At 39.8% G+C, this 21,103-nt stretch overlaps 1 protein-coding gene across 1 annotated transcript in view; it reads right to left on the bottom strand.

Moving 5' to 3' along the window:
* THEMIS (thymocyte selection associated) overlaps positions 1-21,103 on the bottom strand; it is a 75,042-nt gene that overhangs the window by 30,832 nt on the left and 23,107 nt on the right. The window contains exons 3-4 of the mRNA XM_064448624.1: positions 20,600-21,058; positions 16,522-17,567 (exon numbers count right to left, since the gene is read on the bottom strand). Coding sequence (XP_064304694.1) covers positions 16,522-17,567; positions 20,600-21,058 — 1,505 coding nt within the window. The remainder of the gene's footprint in view (positions 1-16,521; positions 17,568-20,599; positions 21,059-21,103) is intronic.

Genomic DNA, 21,103 nt, shown 5'->3' with positions numbered 1-21,103 from the left:
GAATGAAATGGATTGATAATATTAAAAAAGAAAAGGAAAGCTCAAAAATTTTGTACTTCTGTCATGCTACATTTAGCAATATCCAGTGTGGAAGGAGAGGGAGAGGGAGAAGACCTATTCAACTATACAACCCTGTATATGTGGGGCAGAATTTTAGCAAATAGTTACAGAGTATGTACCAATGAGGAATGGAAAGCCACAATGCATGAATACTCTCTTATACCTGAAATGGAAGCTGAACAGACACATGCAATGTTTCAGGATATAGGAATCAAAATTTATGGCAGGACTACAAACCATACACATTTCATCCAATGTTAATGGATTTTTAAAATGTAAATTAACGTAATTAATGTTTTCTTCATCACAACAAAGGTATTAAAAACTTGCTGAATTTGTTTTTTTCTAATTCAAGCTGGTACTTTACATCTTCACCAGCAGTGAGGATGCAGTCTTCGGAAATCCCCACTATTCATCTTGTAAGAAAAGCATGAGGCATGCTATAAGCTTAGACTGTCAAAATAAACACTTTTCATCTTTTCTGACTTATTTTGTGTAAATATGTTTGCAGAGGCAAAGGACACTTTTCAAGAATTTCAAGACTTCAAACAAAGATTTGACCACTAAGCAAATGCAACCTGTTTTAAATAAAAGTTTGCAGAAAAAAATCCATAGCTGTTACTTCTGAGTGGTCAGTGTTTCTTATACCTTTGAAACATGCATGGATCTCCTCATCTGTGTCCCTAGTTCCTGTTATAAAAAATGTTGCAAAAGCAAAGTGGTGCACGAAAACAAGGATCTGTAAGACATCCTACAATCCAGTGTGTCCTTCAATTACCAGCATTGCAAGAGCTGTGGAAACAGAAAGACTAGCTTACATTTGAATTCTTACTTTATCTCTTTGTCCAGAAAGAACTGGCATGACAATACTGAGTCTTATTTAAGGAAAACAAATATGAGAAACAAAAAATTTTTCCAGCCCTACTAAGCAATTCTGTTAAATGTTTGCTTCTACATTTTCATTGAACACCTCAGTTCAGTAGGAATGAAATGTGCACAACAGGAAAGCATGGATCCTCAAATGTTTATTTTGAGGATCTACTTGTAAATTAAATTACGTTTATACCTGTTTCAGTGCAGGAATGAACTTCATCCTCGATATGTATATAGCAAAACTTCCAGACCCCATGAGACTCCTGAACAAGGCTGAGAGACTGAGACACATGCCACATACCTTGGGAGATCCAAAAAGGAGAGACACTAGAGCAGCTCATAGGCCGGGGATGAAAACAGGCCCCTGAGAATGTGATTTTTCCTCTGCAGATGGGTGTGTTGTAGGTTCCTGGATGACACCTAAGCCTTATCGTTCCCTGCTGAAGAACTTCCTTCTGAACCAGGATTGCACCTCATCCCTCAGACCGTGTACCTGCACAACCCTGCAAAGTTTAAGTCAACATGGCTACAGCATCAGGGCTTCACTTGATCAGCTGATGGGCCTCATGCATACCAGCAGCCATAATGTGGTGACCCTTTCCCTATGCAATTGCAATAATCACAGCTCTATCATGAAAAAGAGACACCTGTTATTCAGTTTGGATTATTTACTATGCCATCAGTGGAGTTCAGCTCCAAATCAAGGGACAAAACTGTATATAACTACATGTAGCTATCTACATGCTTCACAATTCCTTGCTCTGACTACAGTCAGGAAACCTCATCAATACAGTTAAAAAGTGATTCAGCTAACCACAAAGTGTCTACTTGGCTGTCTAGGCACCACTGACAGTACAGGCCACAGCGGGAGCTTAGAGACATTGCACGTACGTGGCTACCTAAGCAAAGGTGCCTTTCTCTGGAGCTGGGCTGTACCAGCCCATCAGTCACTACAGCATGCTGTCCCAGTTCTGAAGAAACACACGTGCCATCTTCCTCTCGCAAAACAAATGTTCCAAATTTCTACTTCTTGGAAGAAGTTTCAATTCCATTAAAGCAAATGGAGCTGTATTTCCTTAAAGCAAGCCTATACATGTCTACTGAGGTCTACCTATCATAGCACAGACAGACTAAGACAGAACATAGCTGTCAAAATATAGTCACAGCTGACCACCTAGACAAACAGTAGAGCAGTTGAAAGAGAGCTCGTAGTATAGGTTTCGGAAAGGAAACAATTTAGCACTGCCTAATGAACATCATCAGCTAGAAAAACCAAACACTCTGACAGGCATTTTCATATCAGAACAGAGGTTTCTTTGTGGTTACCTCTGAACGACACTACGTGTTGAGAAAAAACCGAAGCACGCCATTTTGGTTAAGGGTGTATACAATGTGTAAGCACGTAAAACATTTGTAAAGGATTTTTTAAAACAACAGACTGGTGTCACAGACCGTCATGTTATTATAACTGTGCTGTACCTGCAATCAGGGTGAAAAGTTGCATTGACATTTGAAAATTGTAAATACAAATTACATTTGTACATTTGAAAAGTTATGAAAAATATGATGGCAGTGCTTGGCAATGCGTCTTTTGAAATAAGCTGGAAATTGAAATTGTTAGCATAATGTTTTATGCCATTAGGTATCAAATATCTTTTTGTAATTATGTAAGAGATCACAACCGAAAAATAAAGAAAATACGTTTAGGTGCTTAGGAAAAACAAGTTAGTTTAATGTATAGGCCATAGAAATATATTATTGTTGCTGCTGTTATTTCTGAAAGCTGCTATGATTTATTACTCTAAACATATAGCCACAAATTGAAAACATGGATTAAAATGTCTCCTACTTGACCTTTTCACAAATATTTCATGAACATAAATATTAATCTTATGCATTCAACAGCTGCTGATCAAGTTCTACACTGTGAAAAGTATTGTTTGAAATATTATTCCACTATATGAGTTACATAGTTCCATGGGCAATTTTATGGGTTTTTTATGCTAATAGGCACTTCACGAACCATTTCATAACCTCCACAAGTTTACACTATGTGAGTGGTTGTGGAGGCATATGACGACTTCTGGTCTATAAATGGATGATGTTTGCACTTTAATGATACAAGAAATCCCCTTTGATATCAACTCGTCACCTGCTACAAATCTTGACTTTTATTTATTCATTCAGAGATGAGAAATCCGGCAGATACTCATGCATAAAACTTCAAAAATAAACACACAACAACAAAAACAAAACAAGCGCTTTCCACTTTCTTTTGGAATTCTATTCCTGTTCACATTTGCAGCACTTTCACTCTTAGCCTTGTCCTTATTTCTCTCAGGCATTGCAATCTCAGTGAAGACTAAGTTGTCTCTGCTTGGCACAAAGCAAAGTAAAAGATAGTGCTGAGCTGCAATGATTGAATACAAATAATAGAAGAAAGCATATTGTCTTAGTACAGCTACTAAATTCTGGTATGGGTTACAGCCTATTCTCCCTTCTGTGCCTCATCTGGTTGAGCCACTGAGGGAGAAAAGATTGCTTACTCTCTTCTTCCCAGGGTGTATATCTGCTGTAGGACAAGCACACAAACAGTAATCCCTTATGCTCATGTAAAGAATTCCATTAAATTAAACTTACGCGAGCCTTACTAGATACAGTTCATGTGTACTCTGAAAAATAGATATCTTAACTATCGCTGCACATGAAGCTCCAAGAATGGCATATTAATTCACAAAATACTAGGTGTTCCTAAGTTTTGGCTAGGTTTTGGATGAAAAAAGATAATTAAATAATTAAATTAATTGTATTGCTTCTTTTTCACATGCAAAGCCTACTAGAGATTAACAGCACTATTGAATGTTTAGTTTATCACTAAGTCATTATAATTCTGCATCAGAATACTACTTCTTGCCAGGGGAGGTTTACGTTGGATATTAGGAAAAGGTTCTTCACCCAGGGTGTGGTGGAGCACTGGAACAGGCTCCCCAGGGGGGCAGTCATGGCACCAAGACTGACGATATTCAGGAAGCGTTTGAACACCATCAGACACATGGTGTGAATTTTGGGGTTGTCCTACGCAGGGACAGGAGTTGGACTCAATGATCCTTGAGGGTCCCTTCCAACTCTGGACAGTCTATGGTTCTATGATTCTTCTTATCATTTGGTTTCTGAGGAAGACCTTTCTCAACAAATGTATTGAGGAAGACTGGCTTTGTTGCAGTTAGAACTACTTGCCTTCTAGCCCCACTACACACCTACATCTCATTAATAAAAAACCCTTGGGACAAAATAAGAAAGCATTCACTTCCATTAGGCATGGCACTTCAGGGCATGGTTTAGGAGATATGGTAGTGTTGGGTTGATGGTTGGACTTGATGATCCTAGAGGCCTTTTCCAACCTTAATGATTCTATGATTCTGTGATTACTACAAATACTCAAATAGTTCTGATTCCCCAGCACGCTGGTAATCCTAAACCATGTGCTTTGAAGGAGGACTGGGGGGCTGCTTTAAGTTGTCAAAAATTTGCTTGCTCTTCAGTTAATCAATAAGGCACATGTATGCCCAAAATGAGAGCTGCAAAAGGACGTGCCATATTCTTTACGCCATCTGCAACAGCTTTCCAGTTGCTACTTTGCCTCTATTTTTTGCCAATGCAGATTGGTGATTTTTTCCAACTTCTGTTTTCCTTAAAACAAGTTGCATCAAAAATCACCTTTTCAGGTCCCCCTGTGATTTCATGTAGGGAACGTTTACTATTCATATCTATAAATGACAAGTTTCTTTCCTAGTTCACAACCATTTTCTGATTTGTAAATAGGCCTGATGTTACCAGTTTTTTTGCTACTTGTCCTGCAAGGCAGTGAATACAATATGCTGTCTCTATGTTTGCTGGCATTATACTACTCATTAGGATGCTACTTTAAGTTCCCATTTATTGTAACCACATTGGTTTATCAGTGAACAAGAACACTTTCTGGGAATTATAATTTCAGCTGCCCTAGGAAAGTGCTTTCTCTAAAACCTTTATTTTTTAAGTTGAGTCTAAGTTGTACTTACCCTGTGACTTCTGTGTGCTTAACAAACTGTGGCCTGCATGGAAATGCACCATCTCCCTCTGTTACACCCGTGGAATTGGAGCCTCGAATATGCAATTTACAGATTTTGCCCACTGAGTTTCTTCTAAATGACATTTATTTGAGATGCTTTTCCAAGTGCTTTCAGTCTCAGCCTGAATATTGGTCTGCCTTTATAACCTTCTCAGCTTGTCTTGTCTCTGGCCTTGTTTATAAAGATAGTGCACAGCAAGTTAGGGTATGAATTTTACGGTTCCTTGCCACTAACTTTGTAAACACTCCTACAGCACACTAAATTGCCTTGGTTTGAAGCAACTTAATCCTCTCTCGATGCCACGTGAAACATCTAATACTTTCTGCATACTGAGTGACCACAAAAGAGGCCAAGCGGAAAAACCAAATTAACTGTAAATTCACAGCCTAGCGCAATTCTTTATGTAGACAAGCCACCTGTTTCGGTTAATTCTTTGCAACTAGGTCGTAGTGATGATATACCAGCATCCCTGAGAAGAAGTTTCATTTGCTCTTCCTGCTTTCACTTTCACTGTCATGACTCCAGAGCTGGTGTCTAGTCAGTGAGAGAATCTTATTATAGCAACGTCCAAATGTGACACACAGCAAGGATTAAAGTGTTATCCAACTTGTACGCGCATAAGCAGGCTCCCTGGAAACAGAATTCAGACTGATATTTTAATTTTCAAACCTGTATTTTCCTTCATCTGAGCAGGCAATGGAGCATCTTCCTTTCTAAGTAAGATCCAATTATAATGAGAGCTTGGATTGACAGGAAACATTATTATAACTGAATGAGCTGTCAAATCCATGATTAATAAGGTTTTTCATTTAGGTTCAACAATAGCAGCATCAGACCACTGGCATATTATTATTCAATAACTCATAACATTCATAAGATGGTTTACTTTCCATTTTGGAGGGTAGAGGGAGATCTCTCACATTCAGGTGTTTATATGGGGCAGAAGTGGTTTCAATATTTCATGAGAGGGTTTTATCTCTGTGTTTTCTGAAGGTGCAAACTAACTAAAAGCCTTATGCAAAATCTAAGCCTTCTGTTTAAGGACTTAGTTTCTGTTTTCCTCCTAGCTTCTAAATTTTTGCATCCACATTCTTATTGCTTGAACCATGAGAAAAGAGAGGGATATCAGTAGTGTAGGAGGTTTGTAGCCTGGGTGTCCAGATCGTCAGATGTTGATGGTATGGAGTAAAAGTAAGAGGCAAACCAAGACCTCGACAGTCTGTCTCTGTTCAGTGAAGTGCAAAGCAGCAGGTAAGGAGCAGATATTTCATGTTAACCACCACGTATATACGCATTTTAAAATCATTGCGTGTGGTTCAAGCAGAGCAGATTTTTTTTTTTTTACAGTACACTGCTTTTCATTTTTATGCAAGAGACAATGAGGGCAGGATAGCTATGAATTAGGATATTCACAAGGGGGGAAAGAACATATTTAGAAAGAAAAATCCTCCCCATCAGGAAAGCCTTTTTAAAACAAAAACACAATTCCTTCCATCCTACATAAAGTCTGCTTTCCTTTGCTGTTTCACAGTTTGATAGAAGATAACTGGATATTCCATTTTGCTGTTTCACTAGTTCTCAGTTTTGCTTTCCTAGCCTACCTCTTTAATCCGCACTTCCATCCAAATGGTGGTGCTGCTCCATCACTGCAAGTAGTATAAATGATTTGGCTGTAAAAGTTGTGTGCTAGGGCTGACTTCAAAAAATGGCCTTTCAGTCCAGCATTCATTTATACATCATCAGTTACATCCCACTACTTTTTATCCAAATATGACCTATCAATAGCAAAATACACATAACCTGTACTGTAGCAGTTTCTTTTCTCATTTTTCCCCTTGCTGACACCTTGCGTGCTTGCACGAACTAACCTTTAACATGCAGCTTTTGGTTTAATGTTATCATCTGTCAAAGTCCCACAAACTGGGGAAATTTATGGAGGCATTCTGAGAAGCGTCTGAGTTTCCATCCGTAACCTTTCATGTCTTGAAACTAACTGTTACCTCCTGTAAGCCACAAGGTGAAGACAAGGCTTAAGACACTGGCTATACCACAGCAGATGCAGAAAGCAAGCACAAAGGGCATTGTCTACTACAAGAATAAACTATGAATTGGTTAAAAAAAGACCAAGCTTACAAAGGTATTAGTGAGCCTCAAGGTTAACACCTTGCAATGTTAAATGGGACAAGTTCACACCTCTCTTCTTTCTTGTTTCTTCCTCTTTCAAGTATCCACACTTCAGAAACCAGCAGTCCTAGACAAAAGTCACCTGTTTTTGCATCTCTTCTACAAATTAACATTCAGTTGAAACTTTTTAAGCAAGGTTAAAATTTACTAGTGTCCAGGAATTTCACTGTTGTTATTATTTTTATGTAGTTACTGTTGTTCCTATTGTGGTAGCCAATGCACAAAATGCTGCATACATGCTAAAATGATGCTTGTCCCTATAAATATCCAAGATGGGGAAATGAAGCATTGTGTCCCATTTCATAGACAGATGAGACAGCTACATGAACAAGTTGCCACCAAGTAAATGAGCGTGGATTTACAGCTCATTAACTACTCCATGGCAACTGTCTGTGTGGTTATTGCTCCAGAGTAAATGTGAGGTAGCTCTGACCCTTACTGAAAGCGAGGCAATGTATCTTGCATTTACCTGAGATTTAAGCATCCATATAAAGTAATTAATGAGCTGTAAATCCACACTCCCTCTTCACACACAGAAGTTTCTTCATGTTTCTTGAGGCAATCATATTTATGTGATTTGTCTGGTGTCACCGAAGCAACATGTGACAGGAGAGAGAATGTAAAGCAGACCTACTGAGCTCCTGCAAACCCCACTCCTCGCACAGCCAGAATTTTCTTGTAAAGCTGTTTTTCAATTGCTTGGCACATCTCCCTTCAAATGAGAGCAATTTGCAAGCAAACTCAGCCGCTCTTTTCCTCATTAATACTGCAGAACATGCATATTCCACTTATGTAAAACAGATGGATTGGTAAAAGTAGCTTCCACATACAGTTTCTTCATTTCACACAAAAAAATATTATTTACTTTTTCAAAGACTCTTAAATTTAAAGCTAAAAAAAAATAAATTGATGCTTTGGGGATATATTTATCCCGTTTCGTTAGTCAGTTTTCAACTCTAGCTAATCTAGAGTCCAATTTACTGCAAAGTCTAAGCAGTCTTTAGGCACAGTGTTGTCCATCAGGGTGGTGCTTGGCATGCCACAAACTAGCAAAGAGGCTTCTTTCTTTTGGCTTTTTTCTCCAGTGAATCCTATCAAGTGATACTCTGTAAAGACTCCGTCACACTAGTTCTGGTAGACCACTGCCTACAGTCTTTGCAAGCCTGAGATCTTTGCTCTGATTTTTCAGTGGCACCACGGAAATCACAACAGAATAGAATGCCCTGTGCCTCCTCAAACCCCTTGTTACTTTCTATTAAGATGAGAAAAGAGAAAAAGAAACCCATGGGAGGAAAATCTGAGCCACAGCATCGTGACATATTGCAATTTAAAATATTTACCAGTAAAATTTTTTCACGGCCTAAGGTAGAACAAGAAAGTAATGCTGTTAAATACCTTGACAAAGTTCAGTGTAAATGGTACACCTCTATCCATAAAGAAGAGAAACTCATTTTCTCCATGTAGACATTAAATACATTGTTCTTCAGCCTTTAAAAACTCCCTCATATAATAATTGGAAAACCTCACTATTCCTTTTGTTATCACCATGCTTTTTACGTCATGTCTATGGACTAATGCATTCAAAAAGCAGAGAAGGAAAGCCCAGGACTTGGACTGTCTTCACAGATTTTAATGAATTTGATGAGTCGCTCCACAGCACGGTTTTCTGGTAATCACTCAATTCCTCACTGCGAGGACTCTCTGGAAAATGTGATATGTGCCTACAGGTCCTTTGGGATTTGGCCCTGCTGTCACACTGACAGCAACTTTCTCATTTCATTTCATGGGGCAATATATTTCAAAGCATAATACCAACCTTCTGGGATGCTTTAAGATCTGGGATGCCCAGCTCTGACAGTACTGCAAAAGCTTGAATTTCATGAAGGAAGACATAATATAAATGGGAAATGTCAGTGCTTTCTATTACATTGACCACATAGAATATTTTGGCGATTCTGATGAGCATCCTTCTTTCCTTTTTTCTTAGCAGAGGCTACATCAACACTAGTTGATTAAACAGGGCCTGTAAATATCCTATTTTCAACCTGTGCCAACTAGTGCTTTCCCAAACAGTTCCTGGGTGTGATCTGGGGGTTAGAGCACCCCAAGGCCCACTCCCAGTATGCAGTTTGCAATCAGCCCCACAGATCTGAAGACTGAAAGAGTTACTAGCGGCGACATCAGCCACCTCATGCCAGTTGGCCTTCAGAGACCACAAAAGTCCCTGAAGATCTTTAAGCAGGGATGGAGTCGGAGAGCCTGGCAGCTGCCTGGTGTTCCGGCAGCTGGCTCTGCAGGAGCCTCAGGAGCTCCAGGCAGGTCACTGACAGTCCTGCAGGCGCGCATCGCAGGAGTACAGTTATTGTGGAAATTCATTGTGATGTAGATTATCTGTGGCCAGTTTAGACTGGAAAATTCTTTGGTGACTTCTGAACAGACCAAAATACAGGCCATAGTAGGTAGCACTTCAACAACCAACTATTCACAACCTTCTTGCTGCAAGAAGGCCAAATGATAGAGTGCAGCTTGGAGAACAGTGTTGTGGGAAGCCAGGCTGCCTCGAACCCCAGCTGCCCCCTCAAATTATATTTTTTGAGAGTTATTCTGCTGCAGTACTTCCTAGAATTTTGAATCTGTTTTTTACTTTTTTGTTCTACTTCATAATTAGACATAATTATGTGATTTGTTATGTGTTTTGTTATGTACTTTCTGCAAGAGAGAAAAAAATGTTCCAGCCAACTCTCCACTTACTGACATCAATGTCTGTTGGCTCAGGCACTCTGTGCAGGATTTTTCCCCTTACTAAGGGTTCCATATTTTCATGTGCTCCAATTTTTTATTTCTTCTGGGCATCCTTTTTATTTTGATATTTCTTTTCTCTTGGTTCTCCAAGTAATTAATTTTTAGCTCTAAATCACACAATTCGCTTTTAACCAGTTGGCATTTTCATCAGTCAGCATATCCAAATGTTCATCTGTACCTTCCTTAATTTCATGTACTCCATCAACATTTCCTGTAGCAGTAATGGCTTTCTGCAATGAGACTTACACCTCAGATTGCCCTGCTAATTTTTCAGGCAATTATCTACTGCCTATCCTTCCGGCAGGCGCATTGCTGTCTTCCTCATTGTATTTTGGTTTTGAGAGTAACGTCAATCCAGAGTAAGTACCTACTTCAGACTTGATGTTTCTCTGTGGAAATTTTAAGCTTTTAGTATTGTTTAAAAGAGAAAGAGGTCTTACTGCCAGCTCTCCATAACAAGAATAGCAGGGAAATTCCAGTCTTTTTTCAGCTGGGGTTTTAGGGTTTGCTGCTGCTCTAACTGCTTCCTGTTGGTTCGTACCGAGTCCATAGTGTACCTGGCAGTCCTGGTCCCCCATCATCCGGATTAGACTGCTTCTACAGCCAGTATTGCATGATTTATTTTGAAGAAAACCCAAGACATGAGGTGGGATGGCACACATGCAGGCTTCAGCCCAGCATGTTATCAGGATGCATATAGGGTTCCCTGAAAATGGTCACAGGCCCCCAGGTATGGACATGGCTATAAGGATCTCTGCAACAGAGCACCAATACAAAGTCCTTCAGCTCAGACTGTCCAATCTAAAAGAGAATTAAATGGCTTGGCAATTATCAGTACCTACATCCTGCTCCAGTTTTGCTCCTAAAAACCTAACTGAAGATTGATGCTCGGCTGAGGTATGGAACAGGTGATGCTGGGAAAGGACATGAAAATCCATGTGTAACTTGGGATGTCCCCGCAGCTCCTACCTGATGATGGCAGTGGCCTTGGTTTCAGCTTACTGCATGACAGAAAAGCAAGCAGGGCAGATGTGTTGGGAAGAAACAAGGAAGAAGAAAAGACAAGCCTGTCTGAAAACTGTAGAGAGGACTGCCGAACCAAGGTCATACAAGTTGGGGGTGCTGAAGGGCACATGACAAGTGCAGCGCTGGGGGACCTGAGACCTGTGGGTCTGGGTGAAAGCTGGCACATGTGGTACAGGATGGGTATTAGCAGGAAATGGCTTCCAGCCTTCCCATGCTATTTTTTAGGGACTTACAAAGCTATTGGCAAGTGACAGGGAGAAAGAGTACATGGGATGTGGAGGAGGAGGGGGAGAGAAAGAGTGGAAGCAGAGACTCCAGGGAGAGAGAAACCCCCTCTTCAGTGGGGACAGAGAAAAAGAGGAAGGGGAAGCACGGTTGCAGCCTCAGCAGCCACAATGCTGCACCTGTCAGAGAGAAATCATCTTCCTTACATTTGCATATGCACGTTTTTGCATCTGCTAATGAACCACATTTTCCTCCTTCACTTCCAGTGCCAAAAGATTATTAATTCCAGAGGCCTGTTCCTACCCATTCCTTACTGGATGTCCTGAATGCATTTTCTAATATGTATTTATTTAGGAAGGTTAGTTTCTTGCTACTCAGCAGAAATATTTGTGTTAAATCTACTCTATAAAGGCCCTTAACACATGAAAAATGCTCTGGAAGCAGAAAAGAAATAGTTAGGAGGAAGGAAAGGAGGCGCTGCAGGAAAACTCATTTGCTGAAAAATTTAGCTTATGTCTTATCAATTTAATTCCAGATAAGTCTTCATTTTGCTGTGAAGACAGATGCGATAAACATGTTAATGGCAGATTTCGATAGTTCAGTTCATAGAACTGCAAAGCCAGATGGAAGCGATAATTTTTCTTTCATTTTAATTTTGAAATAAAAGGCAAGAAAGCAAGAAAGTTCCTCATATCGTAACACTGTAATGACTTTTTGAAGGATAATGGACCTTAGCATGCAATGATGATTAACTGTCATGCCCTGATACTTACTATTTTATTAAATTCCAGTTTCCCCGGCTGGAATTCTCTGAGCTTTCTTGCCAGAGGTGAACAGATGACTGACTGTAACTGACTTTTCCAGTTCCACATTCATAAAGGTATTTAGGAGAAATCCTAATTTAAAGCTGGTGTGTATTTTACTGATTCTACTGTTGCTCAGGCTAGACACATGCCTAAGCAGACCACTGAAAATAGCATTGGATGGAACTAACCTCTCTTACTGTTTATCAGGAGCCAAATAGTGCCTTTTTTAATTCCTTAAGCACTGGGTGCCCTCAGGGTATTGGGAGTATGGGAACTAAACTGTGGCCTTCCATGCCTTGATTACGGTTCCCCCAGTATTAAGATGCACTTAGCAATGTTTCACGTGGGGTCTTTGATTGTTTCAATTTAAAACAAAGCCATTGAGGGACATATATTAACACCTTCTTAAATATGTACTGCTTGAACAGATAGACAAAAAGAAAGCTAGAAGACTTTTGATGCTTGAACACCCTTGAAAGGGAAGAAACAGTAGGTAGCAGGTAAAAAGCCTAAGGAAATTTTAGGAAAGAATGGTCAAGCCTTTTTTTTCAGGGTCCCACCTGAAACCTTACTCTGGAGTTACTAAGTGAAAACTCGGTTTGTTATATCCACCATGGTGGTTCTACCTGTGGAAAGAACAGGCATATTTTACTTGTTCTTTTAAAATGAATTTTGATTTCAAGGAAGTAAGGTCCTGACTTGTTTCTCCCTCAGGAACTTCTCTCCAGGAACAACTTGGCAAGAGAGTAAGGCATTCTGTTCTCAAATCAGTAGCATTAACTTCTAGGGTTTTATTAGGTCATTCTCATTTTCTAGCTAAGCTCACAAATCAGAAACTGAATTATTTAAACTATTTAATTCAACATGGCAGTTAGACCTCCCCAAGGACTTTATTCCAATGATTCCAGTGAGAAAAATTGGGATTTCTTGTGAATGACTGCTTGTATCCTACATTTTATCATTAGACCAAGGGTACAATCATTGTTTTGTCATCACTCTCGTCAGTTGGGGGTGTTTGTGGGTAGAGGTGATACTGGCTATTACATAGATATCTGCTATTTGATATTGATATCAGATAGGTATCTGATATCTGAAATATCAGATTATTTTCATCCTTTGATACATGTTGTTTTGTCTCATTTGTTCAGTTTGCATGCATTTTCTTGGGGTTTGTCTTTGTTTATTCAATTAACAAATAATACAAAATTGCAAACATATGTGGTCTGGATGTTTCTTACCCAAACAAAATTATCAGATGAGAGGAGAAGGGAAAGTCTGCACTGTACTGTGCAGGGGAGAGGAGAGATCCCCAGGCTCTGGAATTGAAAACTGTGTCAGCAGGAGCCAAGCCAACTTAATTAGCCTTGTGAAGAGACTGGGCAGACTGCTTGGTTAATGCAGCTATATTATGTTTGAGAATTCATCTGTTGTCTCTGGACTTTGCTGAACTGGGCAAACATCTATGTCTCTGCAGCATTGCACCTTGCACACAAGCAGAAGACGTTCTTGCACTCATCTGAGGTTCCAGTCCATACTGGCTGCTAATGGCATACAATTCAGTGGCTAACATGACCAAAAGTATAGTGAAACGTACACTGTATAGTCCTGCTTCTGGCCCTAGTGTTCCCTTACCAAGGTCAGGGAACAGCAGGCAGAGACAGCTGGAGCCTCTGTGCCCTCACAGCCTTGCTGTGAGCTGAGAGGCGATCAAAGCACAAGCCGTAGCTAGAGGTGACCCACCCTCGCAGAGCATCCTCAGCTATTGGCATAAAACAGCCGGATCTTAGTCCTCTGTGGACTCATGCAGCAGCAGCATTTAATCCTGGAGCACCAAGCCAAGCAGAGCTTCCCAACTGGTGGGCAAGGAAGCCATTCACCACCCTCCAGCAAGCAGCCAGAGTTCCCTAAGCACCAGGCAGGGAGCTGCCTGCAGCAGGAGCATGGCAATTCATGCAGCAATAAAGCTTATTCCAGACTGCCACCTTGTCAGGCTTAAGTTTGGCTCATTAGGACGTTCGTCTGTTACTTATGCAAATAAGTCTATGCATAGTCACAAAATATGCAAAGAAGGCCATTTATCAGTTTGGCACAATCTCCAACTTTTTAAATCCCTGATACATGTAGAAGAAAATATAGTCTCCCCTCTCGCCATCGCTGGCAGAGAGGCCAAGGAAGACCTATCTGCTATGACCCACGTCCTCTCAGAGGATTCATAGTGCTTGGAATAGAAGAGAGAATGTATTCTGTGTGACTTTAAACCTATTATGTTACAGCTCAGGATGTTTAATCTTATGAATAAGGGATATCTACTTGTTTCGCCTTCCAGGGAAGGAGATTTACAAATCTGCACAACTCTAAGTACTCTGACTGCAGTTTATTATTTATTTATGACAAGCACGTGACAAAAAATGTCCTCTGGAACAGTCTGCTTAAATGCATTTCTTTGTCTGGACAGCTGCAGTCTAAGGTCGCTCTTATTCATGCATGTGCAAAGGAACCTCAGCTTATCCCTCTCCTGTACTAATTGCTCTCGCCTCACTTCAAGATCATATTATCTTCTGCACGAGTCTAGTCTAGAGTCAGCATCTACCTGTTGCTCTCCACACACAGCCATCAGTAACTGCAGGAGGTCTAAGTCCTCCTGACAAGGGTACAGGTCTACCAGAAACACAGCTTTAGGGAATTCTTCCCCAGTTCTGTACCCCAGGCCAGTACCAGGCTGATGGCTTGCCTGTTAGCTCCAGGGACCAGTTTCTCATGTATCCTCCTGAGCCTAACAGGATGGCTTATTTAAGCTGCTGCAACAGTCACTGTACAAGCTAGCAGAAAAGAAGTTTCCATAGTACAAGTAAAGCCAGAAGAAAATGATGCAGATTTTTCCTTCGTTACCCTTATCTGAGGGACCCACCTTACCCATTCACTTCTCCTATGGCCTGTTGTAATGATCTCCCAGGACCTGTGTGGAGCTGTGGACCTGCGTGTGGTCTTGGAATTGTCACCGAGAGGAGGACCACCTCCAGCAGGCAAGAAGAGGTACTCACAACGGTTCCCCTTCCAGGGTGGCTACTACTGACCTTAATTTGATAGCAACACAAAAAATAACTTTCCCTGAACCTCTCAAAATATAATTCCATGATTTACATTGCATTTAAATTCCTGAAAGTATTTTCCATGTTTTTTCCTCATTCACCTGTGTGAAATTTGTATTTGTACATGAGAGCAACCTAAGTTAAATACCTCCTGACAGTCCTTCTCATTAAAGTCCATCAAGGTGCCTTTCTTTGATTCTTTCAGTATATGCAAGAAAATTGTGGTGGGTTGACCCCAGTTAGCAGCTAAGCACCCACACATCTGCTCACTCACTCCCCCCTGACATCAGGATGATGACCTCATCAGGAAAGAGAATAGTAAGAACAAAATCAAGAAAACTCATGGGTTGAGATAAAGACAGTTTAATACGTGAAGAAAAGAGGAAAAAAACCTCAGCAATGCAAAGGCGGTCACTCATCACCTCCCACAAGCCGACTGATGTCCAATCTGTCTCCGAGCTATGGCTACCTTCCCAGACCAACCACCCCCTCAGTTTTTATTTCTGAGCATGGCATTATATGTCACAGAACATCTCTTTGGTCAGTTGGGGTCAGCTGTCCCAGCTGTGTCCCCTCCCAGCTCCTCGTCCACCCCAGACTACATGCTTGGGGGGGGCGGGGTGGGAAGAGAAGGCCTTGACACTGTGGGTGCACTGCTCAGCAATAGCCGAAACACTGGTGTGTTGCCGACACTGTTTTAGTCACAAAGCCAGAACACAGTATCTTACAGGCTGCCGTGAAGAAAATCAACTCCAACCCAGCCAGACCCAACACAAAAATTAATGAACAAATGGATTGCCTTAGGTTAACTACAAAGAAAATTGTTCTAGAAGGGGCACTTCTTTCGTAACATCAAGAGCTATTATAAAACGGCTGCCCTTTTTATTCCAAATCTATTTGCCACTTGGGTAAGTGCAAAACCACGCAGTCAAAAAATATCTATAGAACTTGACTTTCTGTGAATTTAATTCTGCCATTTCCAGCTGAGCAAAATTATGTTTACAGCATGAAAACATATGCTTCCCCTTAATAAAGATTTAAATACAGCCACTGCAAATCTTTCCATTCACTCTTGCATTTGTGCAGTAAAGGATTATCCATGCAAAATTATATGGCCAAGCTTTCTGCTGTGAGTCGGCATGGGTCTGTTGTTTTTCATGGCACAATTAACACACACTGGAGATTTTAGCTATTGTTGTCTATAATGGCTAATTTGCCTATTACAGGGAACTGAGAGCCATCTGCGTACATGCCAAAAGGATACACTAGTGAAACGGAGACTGTAAACTGACAGAACATGACCTATGATTGTAAGAGATTCAAAGACAAGGTGCGATACCTTACCTTTGGAGCCTGTCGTACCTCAGACACACCTTGCTTAGGCAGTGCAAAACCAGCTTTTGGTGCCAGTGTTGTTGGCTTTTTGGGAGGCCTGGGTGGTGGATGAAGGGTTTGGTTTTCATATCTTCGCACCATATAGTATTGCTCTTCACTGATCTCTTCCACTGTTGTCTTAGTCACAGGAGGTACAACTGTTTGGACATCTCTGCTGAGCAAATGGACTGACATGTTTAAGCGGTATACAGGAATCTCCCAGCTCTCCACTGGACTGCTGGTGCTGCTGATCAACAAATAAGAGTCTGTGATTTCTTCTTCAAACTGCAGACCAGGCACAGCAGCCAAGACATCTTCCTCAATGGAAAGGTCCCTCACAGACACTTTGACATTAAAAGGCAAACGAAATTTTTTGCAAATCTCAGAAAGCTGGTATTGTTTCTTGTCATGAATCACTTCCACAAAGCCACCTTCCATGTACATAGGGAGGAGCACTTTCTTATATGTATCACTTAGTATTTGTTCACAAGATAAAACATCAATGACTTTCTTTCTTCCCTCATACAGAACTTCACTAGTCTGGCATTGCTGAACTAGAAACTGGTCTCCAACTGAAACAGAAAAAAGCTCTTTATGAGGGGAATCAAAGGCTTTAGTTGCTACAACATGAAGCTGTTCTTTTTCACTTCTTGCTATGTCTAAGTCATAGGCAGTTGGAAACTCCCGAGGTCTTCTCTTGAACTTTCCTTTGTAGCTCATAGGGATTAAAAAATGTCTTTTGGGTGAATCACTTCTAATCTCAGAGGCTAGGACCCTTGTTGCCTGGTACTTTTTGTAGATGATGATCTCTTTCCCTGTATGCAATAAGTTATACGGTTTTTGGCTTCCTGAAGGCCCTTCTATTATCTCGGCAACCATAGGAAATTCCTTGCTTGTTCTCTCAAATACATCTTCCAAGGACAGTGGCTGAAGGAAAGAGCTAATATCATAACAGTCTGTTATATCCTTGACCTCGACATCTAGATCTGAGAGAATATGAACTATGTCCTTTCGAACTGAAAAGAAAAAGAAGTACATCGGGTTTAATTTTCAAACTGACATTGGAATAAAATACAAGTGTCCTGTTGACGAGATACTAAAAGTACCTTCCCTGAGGTGTGCACCTCCATATGTTAACATGCACAGTTAATAGGGCCAGTCAAAGTCTGTTTTAATTTGAGATATGTGACTATCAGATATGCAGGTGACCTCACAAAGTAAGAGAGAAACGAGAGGAGATGAGAATAAGGTGTCCAAGTGAACAAAATTTTTAAGAAAAATAAAAGGGAAAAAAAAATACAATTCACCACATTTCTCACAGCACCTCCAAGTTTAATCAGCTATTTATCTTATCAAACTCTTTTTCTTGAATACAAGATGTATTTCTATTATCTTATTTCATAGTAATTTATGTTTTTTCCAAAGAAATGGGTGGGAGAATATTTTTAATGAATAAATAACATTTGAACCCATTAACACATGTTGTTGCTGTGGCCAATCTGGGAGAAAGAAGATATTTTGATATTTATAAAAACAATGAAATAATCTATAATGATTAGAAAATAATATAACTTTTAAAAAGAGGCAAAACCTTTGTATCTAAGTTTATTGTTAATGAATGAAGAAGTATCTACTACAGCGGTCCTCTGTGGAACTCTTGCATCTTTTTCTGTGGCATCTAGTTTTATTCACTATCAGAAGCGAGCCATTGCATTTAACAGTCTGACAGGGAAAAACAATTTTTTTATCACAACTGAACTTGCAAAATTTTGGATGCAAAACATCCAAGCACAAAGCTGACTATGCAATTAAGGCTTGTTTAAGAATTTGGCTACAGATCAGTGACACCACAGATCACTGACCAGGGCAGTAAAATTTAACAAGCAAATAATATTTAATGATTGTCTTCAGAAAGACTTATTTTGCATAAACCTGCACACAAGGATAGTACATCCTAGATTCACACTTCCTTGTAGCAGGACATACCAATATTTTATACTTAGAAGTCTGTATCAGATGTATTTTATATGACAGAGTTTTATGACAGTGATTCAGGATCTGTTTATTCCATCTCTCCTTTTGTCATATTGATGCCTTCAAGTGACAAACATACTAAGCACCACAAGGGAAAGTCAATGAAGGAGGAATGACTAGTGAAATTGGAAGTTTTCTATGATCATTTAGGGCGGTTCCACACATAATTTGTTCATTATTAAGAATGAGAAGTATAGAGGATTCCTGCCCCCAGCCTGTGAAAATGTAATCTGCCCTCCCGCTTATCAGGAATCCTCTTTACTGAGCTGTGGATAGCATTTCTCATACTTTATCTTGTGTCTAGAATCTTATAGTTCTTCTAAAAATTGTGAAAATCCATTTTGCATGGTCTACAAGAAAGTAACCATGTACCATGAAGCCTACTTTTCAAGTTTGTATTAAATAGTTATTTAGGATAAATTTAATATTGAGCACACTATGAAGCATAAAAGGGGCATGAAATAAAATCAACAAATACAACTCTCACTGGAATATCTGATTGGAAGACAAGTGAATACCACACATTTCTGAATCTTCTGAAAGCTTTTTAGAAATATTAAATTCTTATTGATTCTGCGCAGATATCTGAGTGGGTATAGGGATACACCTAAGTGAATACAGCTTCAGGAGATGAGCTAGATTCCTGAATATAGCTAGAGTTGTAGAAAATGAAGTATTTTATCTCATGAAGACATACTTTCCAAACTCACACCTTAAATCACAGGGCAAGCACAGTTAAATATGTCATGATAAATATTTAACAACTATAGTACATTGTTGGAACTGTCCCTGCCCACTTTTATCTCTTTCTCTTTTATCCATTTACTTACACCATTCATCAGAGAAATTTCAACTGTGAAAAGATTTCCTGCTTAATATCCTCATGAAGGACATATTTCTGTTAGGATTTCTTTTCTATGGAGCTCACTGGACTGCTTCTAGTAAATGCAACAGGCAGCAAAACCTTCCCAAAATCTAAGCTCCTGTCCTGCAAATTTTAACAGGATGGGTGCATCAACAAGTAAAATTGCAGTGAGTTTCCATCTACTGCCTGGGCTGCTCTCAAGCAAGGTTAAACATTTTAGCTTAAGCTGCTTTTTTTTGCTTAGGTAGGTAACTCAGTTCAGAGAGGGCACGCTATGCACACACACACGGGTCATTACTGCAGCTCGGCTATTCAAGTCACCATAACTCAGGAGAATTTCACTGTGTGCTTATACCCTTGCACACCTTCTAATTTTATTCCCATGACTAATTGCACTAACAGGTTTAAAGTAAAGCATAGATATAGACATTGGTAAGAACAGAACCTAGCAGTTTCAATGTTTTGGTGGAACAACAAAAACAGTAATAATGTGCCATGGACAAAATATATTTTTTAAAAATAAAAACTCATAACACAAATTACGGCTTTTAAAGATATTGATTTTCTAATATCTTCCTTTTTCCTCAAACCTAGGGGTTTCAGAAGTTGTCTGTGAGTCTTTTCTGTTTATAGTACATTGATATTTGTTTCTGCAGTACAGTAAAATAATATGGTTTTTCTTTCTGCAGCAACCTCATTCTGAAAAATAAACAGTAGTTGATAGTGTTACAACATGTATGTTTATATTCTTTTCTACCTCCTAGCCATAGCCCTAACTGATCAAGTGGCTTCTCCATGGCCGAAGTCTGACACAAAGAAAGAGAATCTGAGAATTGAAGAGAATTCTTAAGCTCCACATTTTCACTATGCAATAAGTTTTCTTTGCAACAATGATTTAACTGTAGTGATCATAAAATGGCAACAGGAAGAAATGCAAGGTAACTATCTGAGTTAACAGCTGATAAAGGAATAAAAAAGGCAATATTATTTTTATCTGTCTTCAGCTTGAAACAAGCATCAGTGGCAAATATGGGTCAGGAATTCTTGACCAAACTGAATCCTTCCTGCCTATTTTAAGCAAATTTTGTCTATCTAAGGGTACTTTGCTATTCTGAGATGAACAGAACATTGACTTTTATTCCTACTTACATTTCATTACTGCCTGCACTTCGTAGACAGGCGTGAGAACCAAGCAGCCATCAAAATTCTCAGGAAGTGGATTAGAGCAGTCCCACATATGTAAAGTATTGGAAAGTTTGACAATCCGGTTTCTGCACTTAGGGATTTTCCATTCTGCAATCTCTTTTAGGGTATATATCTGGTCATCTTCACACTCATAAAATTTTCCTTCTTGTGAAAGGGGCAAAGTAAAGGAATGATACTGGTTATTTCTGACCATGCCACAGTTCACAGCCATCTTTCCATTGACCTCTTCCACTGAGTTGAAAGTGATCTGCTCACCATGTTTGATAGTGAGGTTTGCCAATTTTATATCCTCAGGGCTGTAGAAACATGGATGGCCAAATCTTGTTGGCCCAATAGAGACTTTTCTTGTAATTTCTTCAACGCTGGCATATGGAGTTTTGTCTGCCACAACCTTATAAAGACCTAAGAACAGAAAACTTGCATTATAAAAAGGGAAATATATAAAGG

The sequence above is a fragment of the Phalacrocorax carbo genome, chromosome 3, assembly GCF_963921805.1.
Source record: "Phalacrocorax carbo chromosome 3, bPhaCar2.1, whole genome shotgun sequence".
NCBI classification, from domain to species: Eukaryota; Metazoa; Chordata; class Aves; order Suliformes; family Phalacrocoracidae; genus Phalacrocorax; species Phalacrocorax carbo.
Note: the sequence above shows the minus strand (reverse complement) of the source record. Positions and strands in the feature narration are given on the sequence as shown.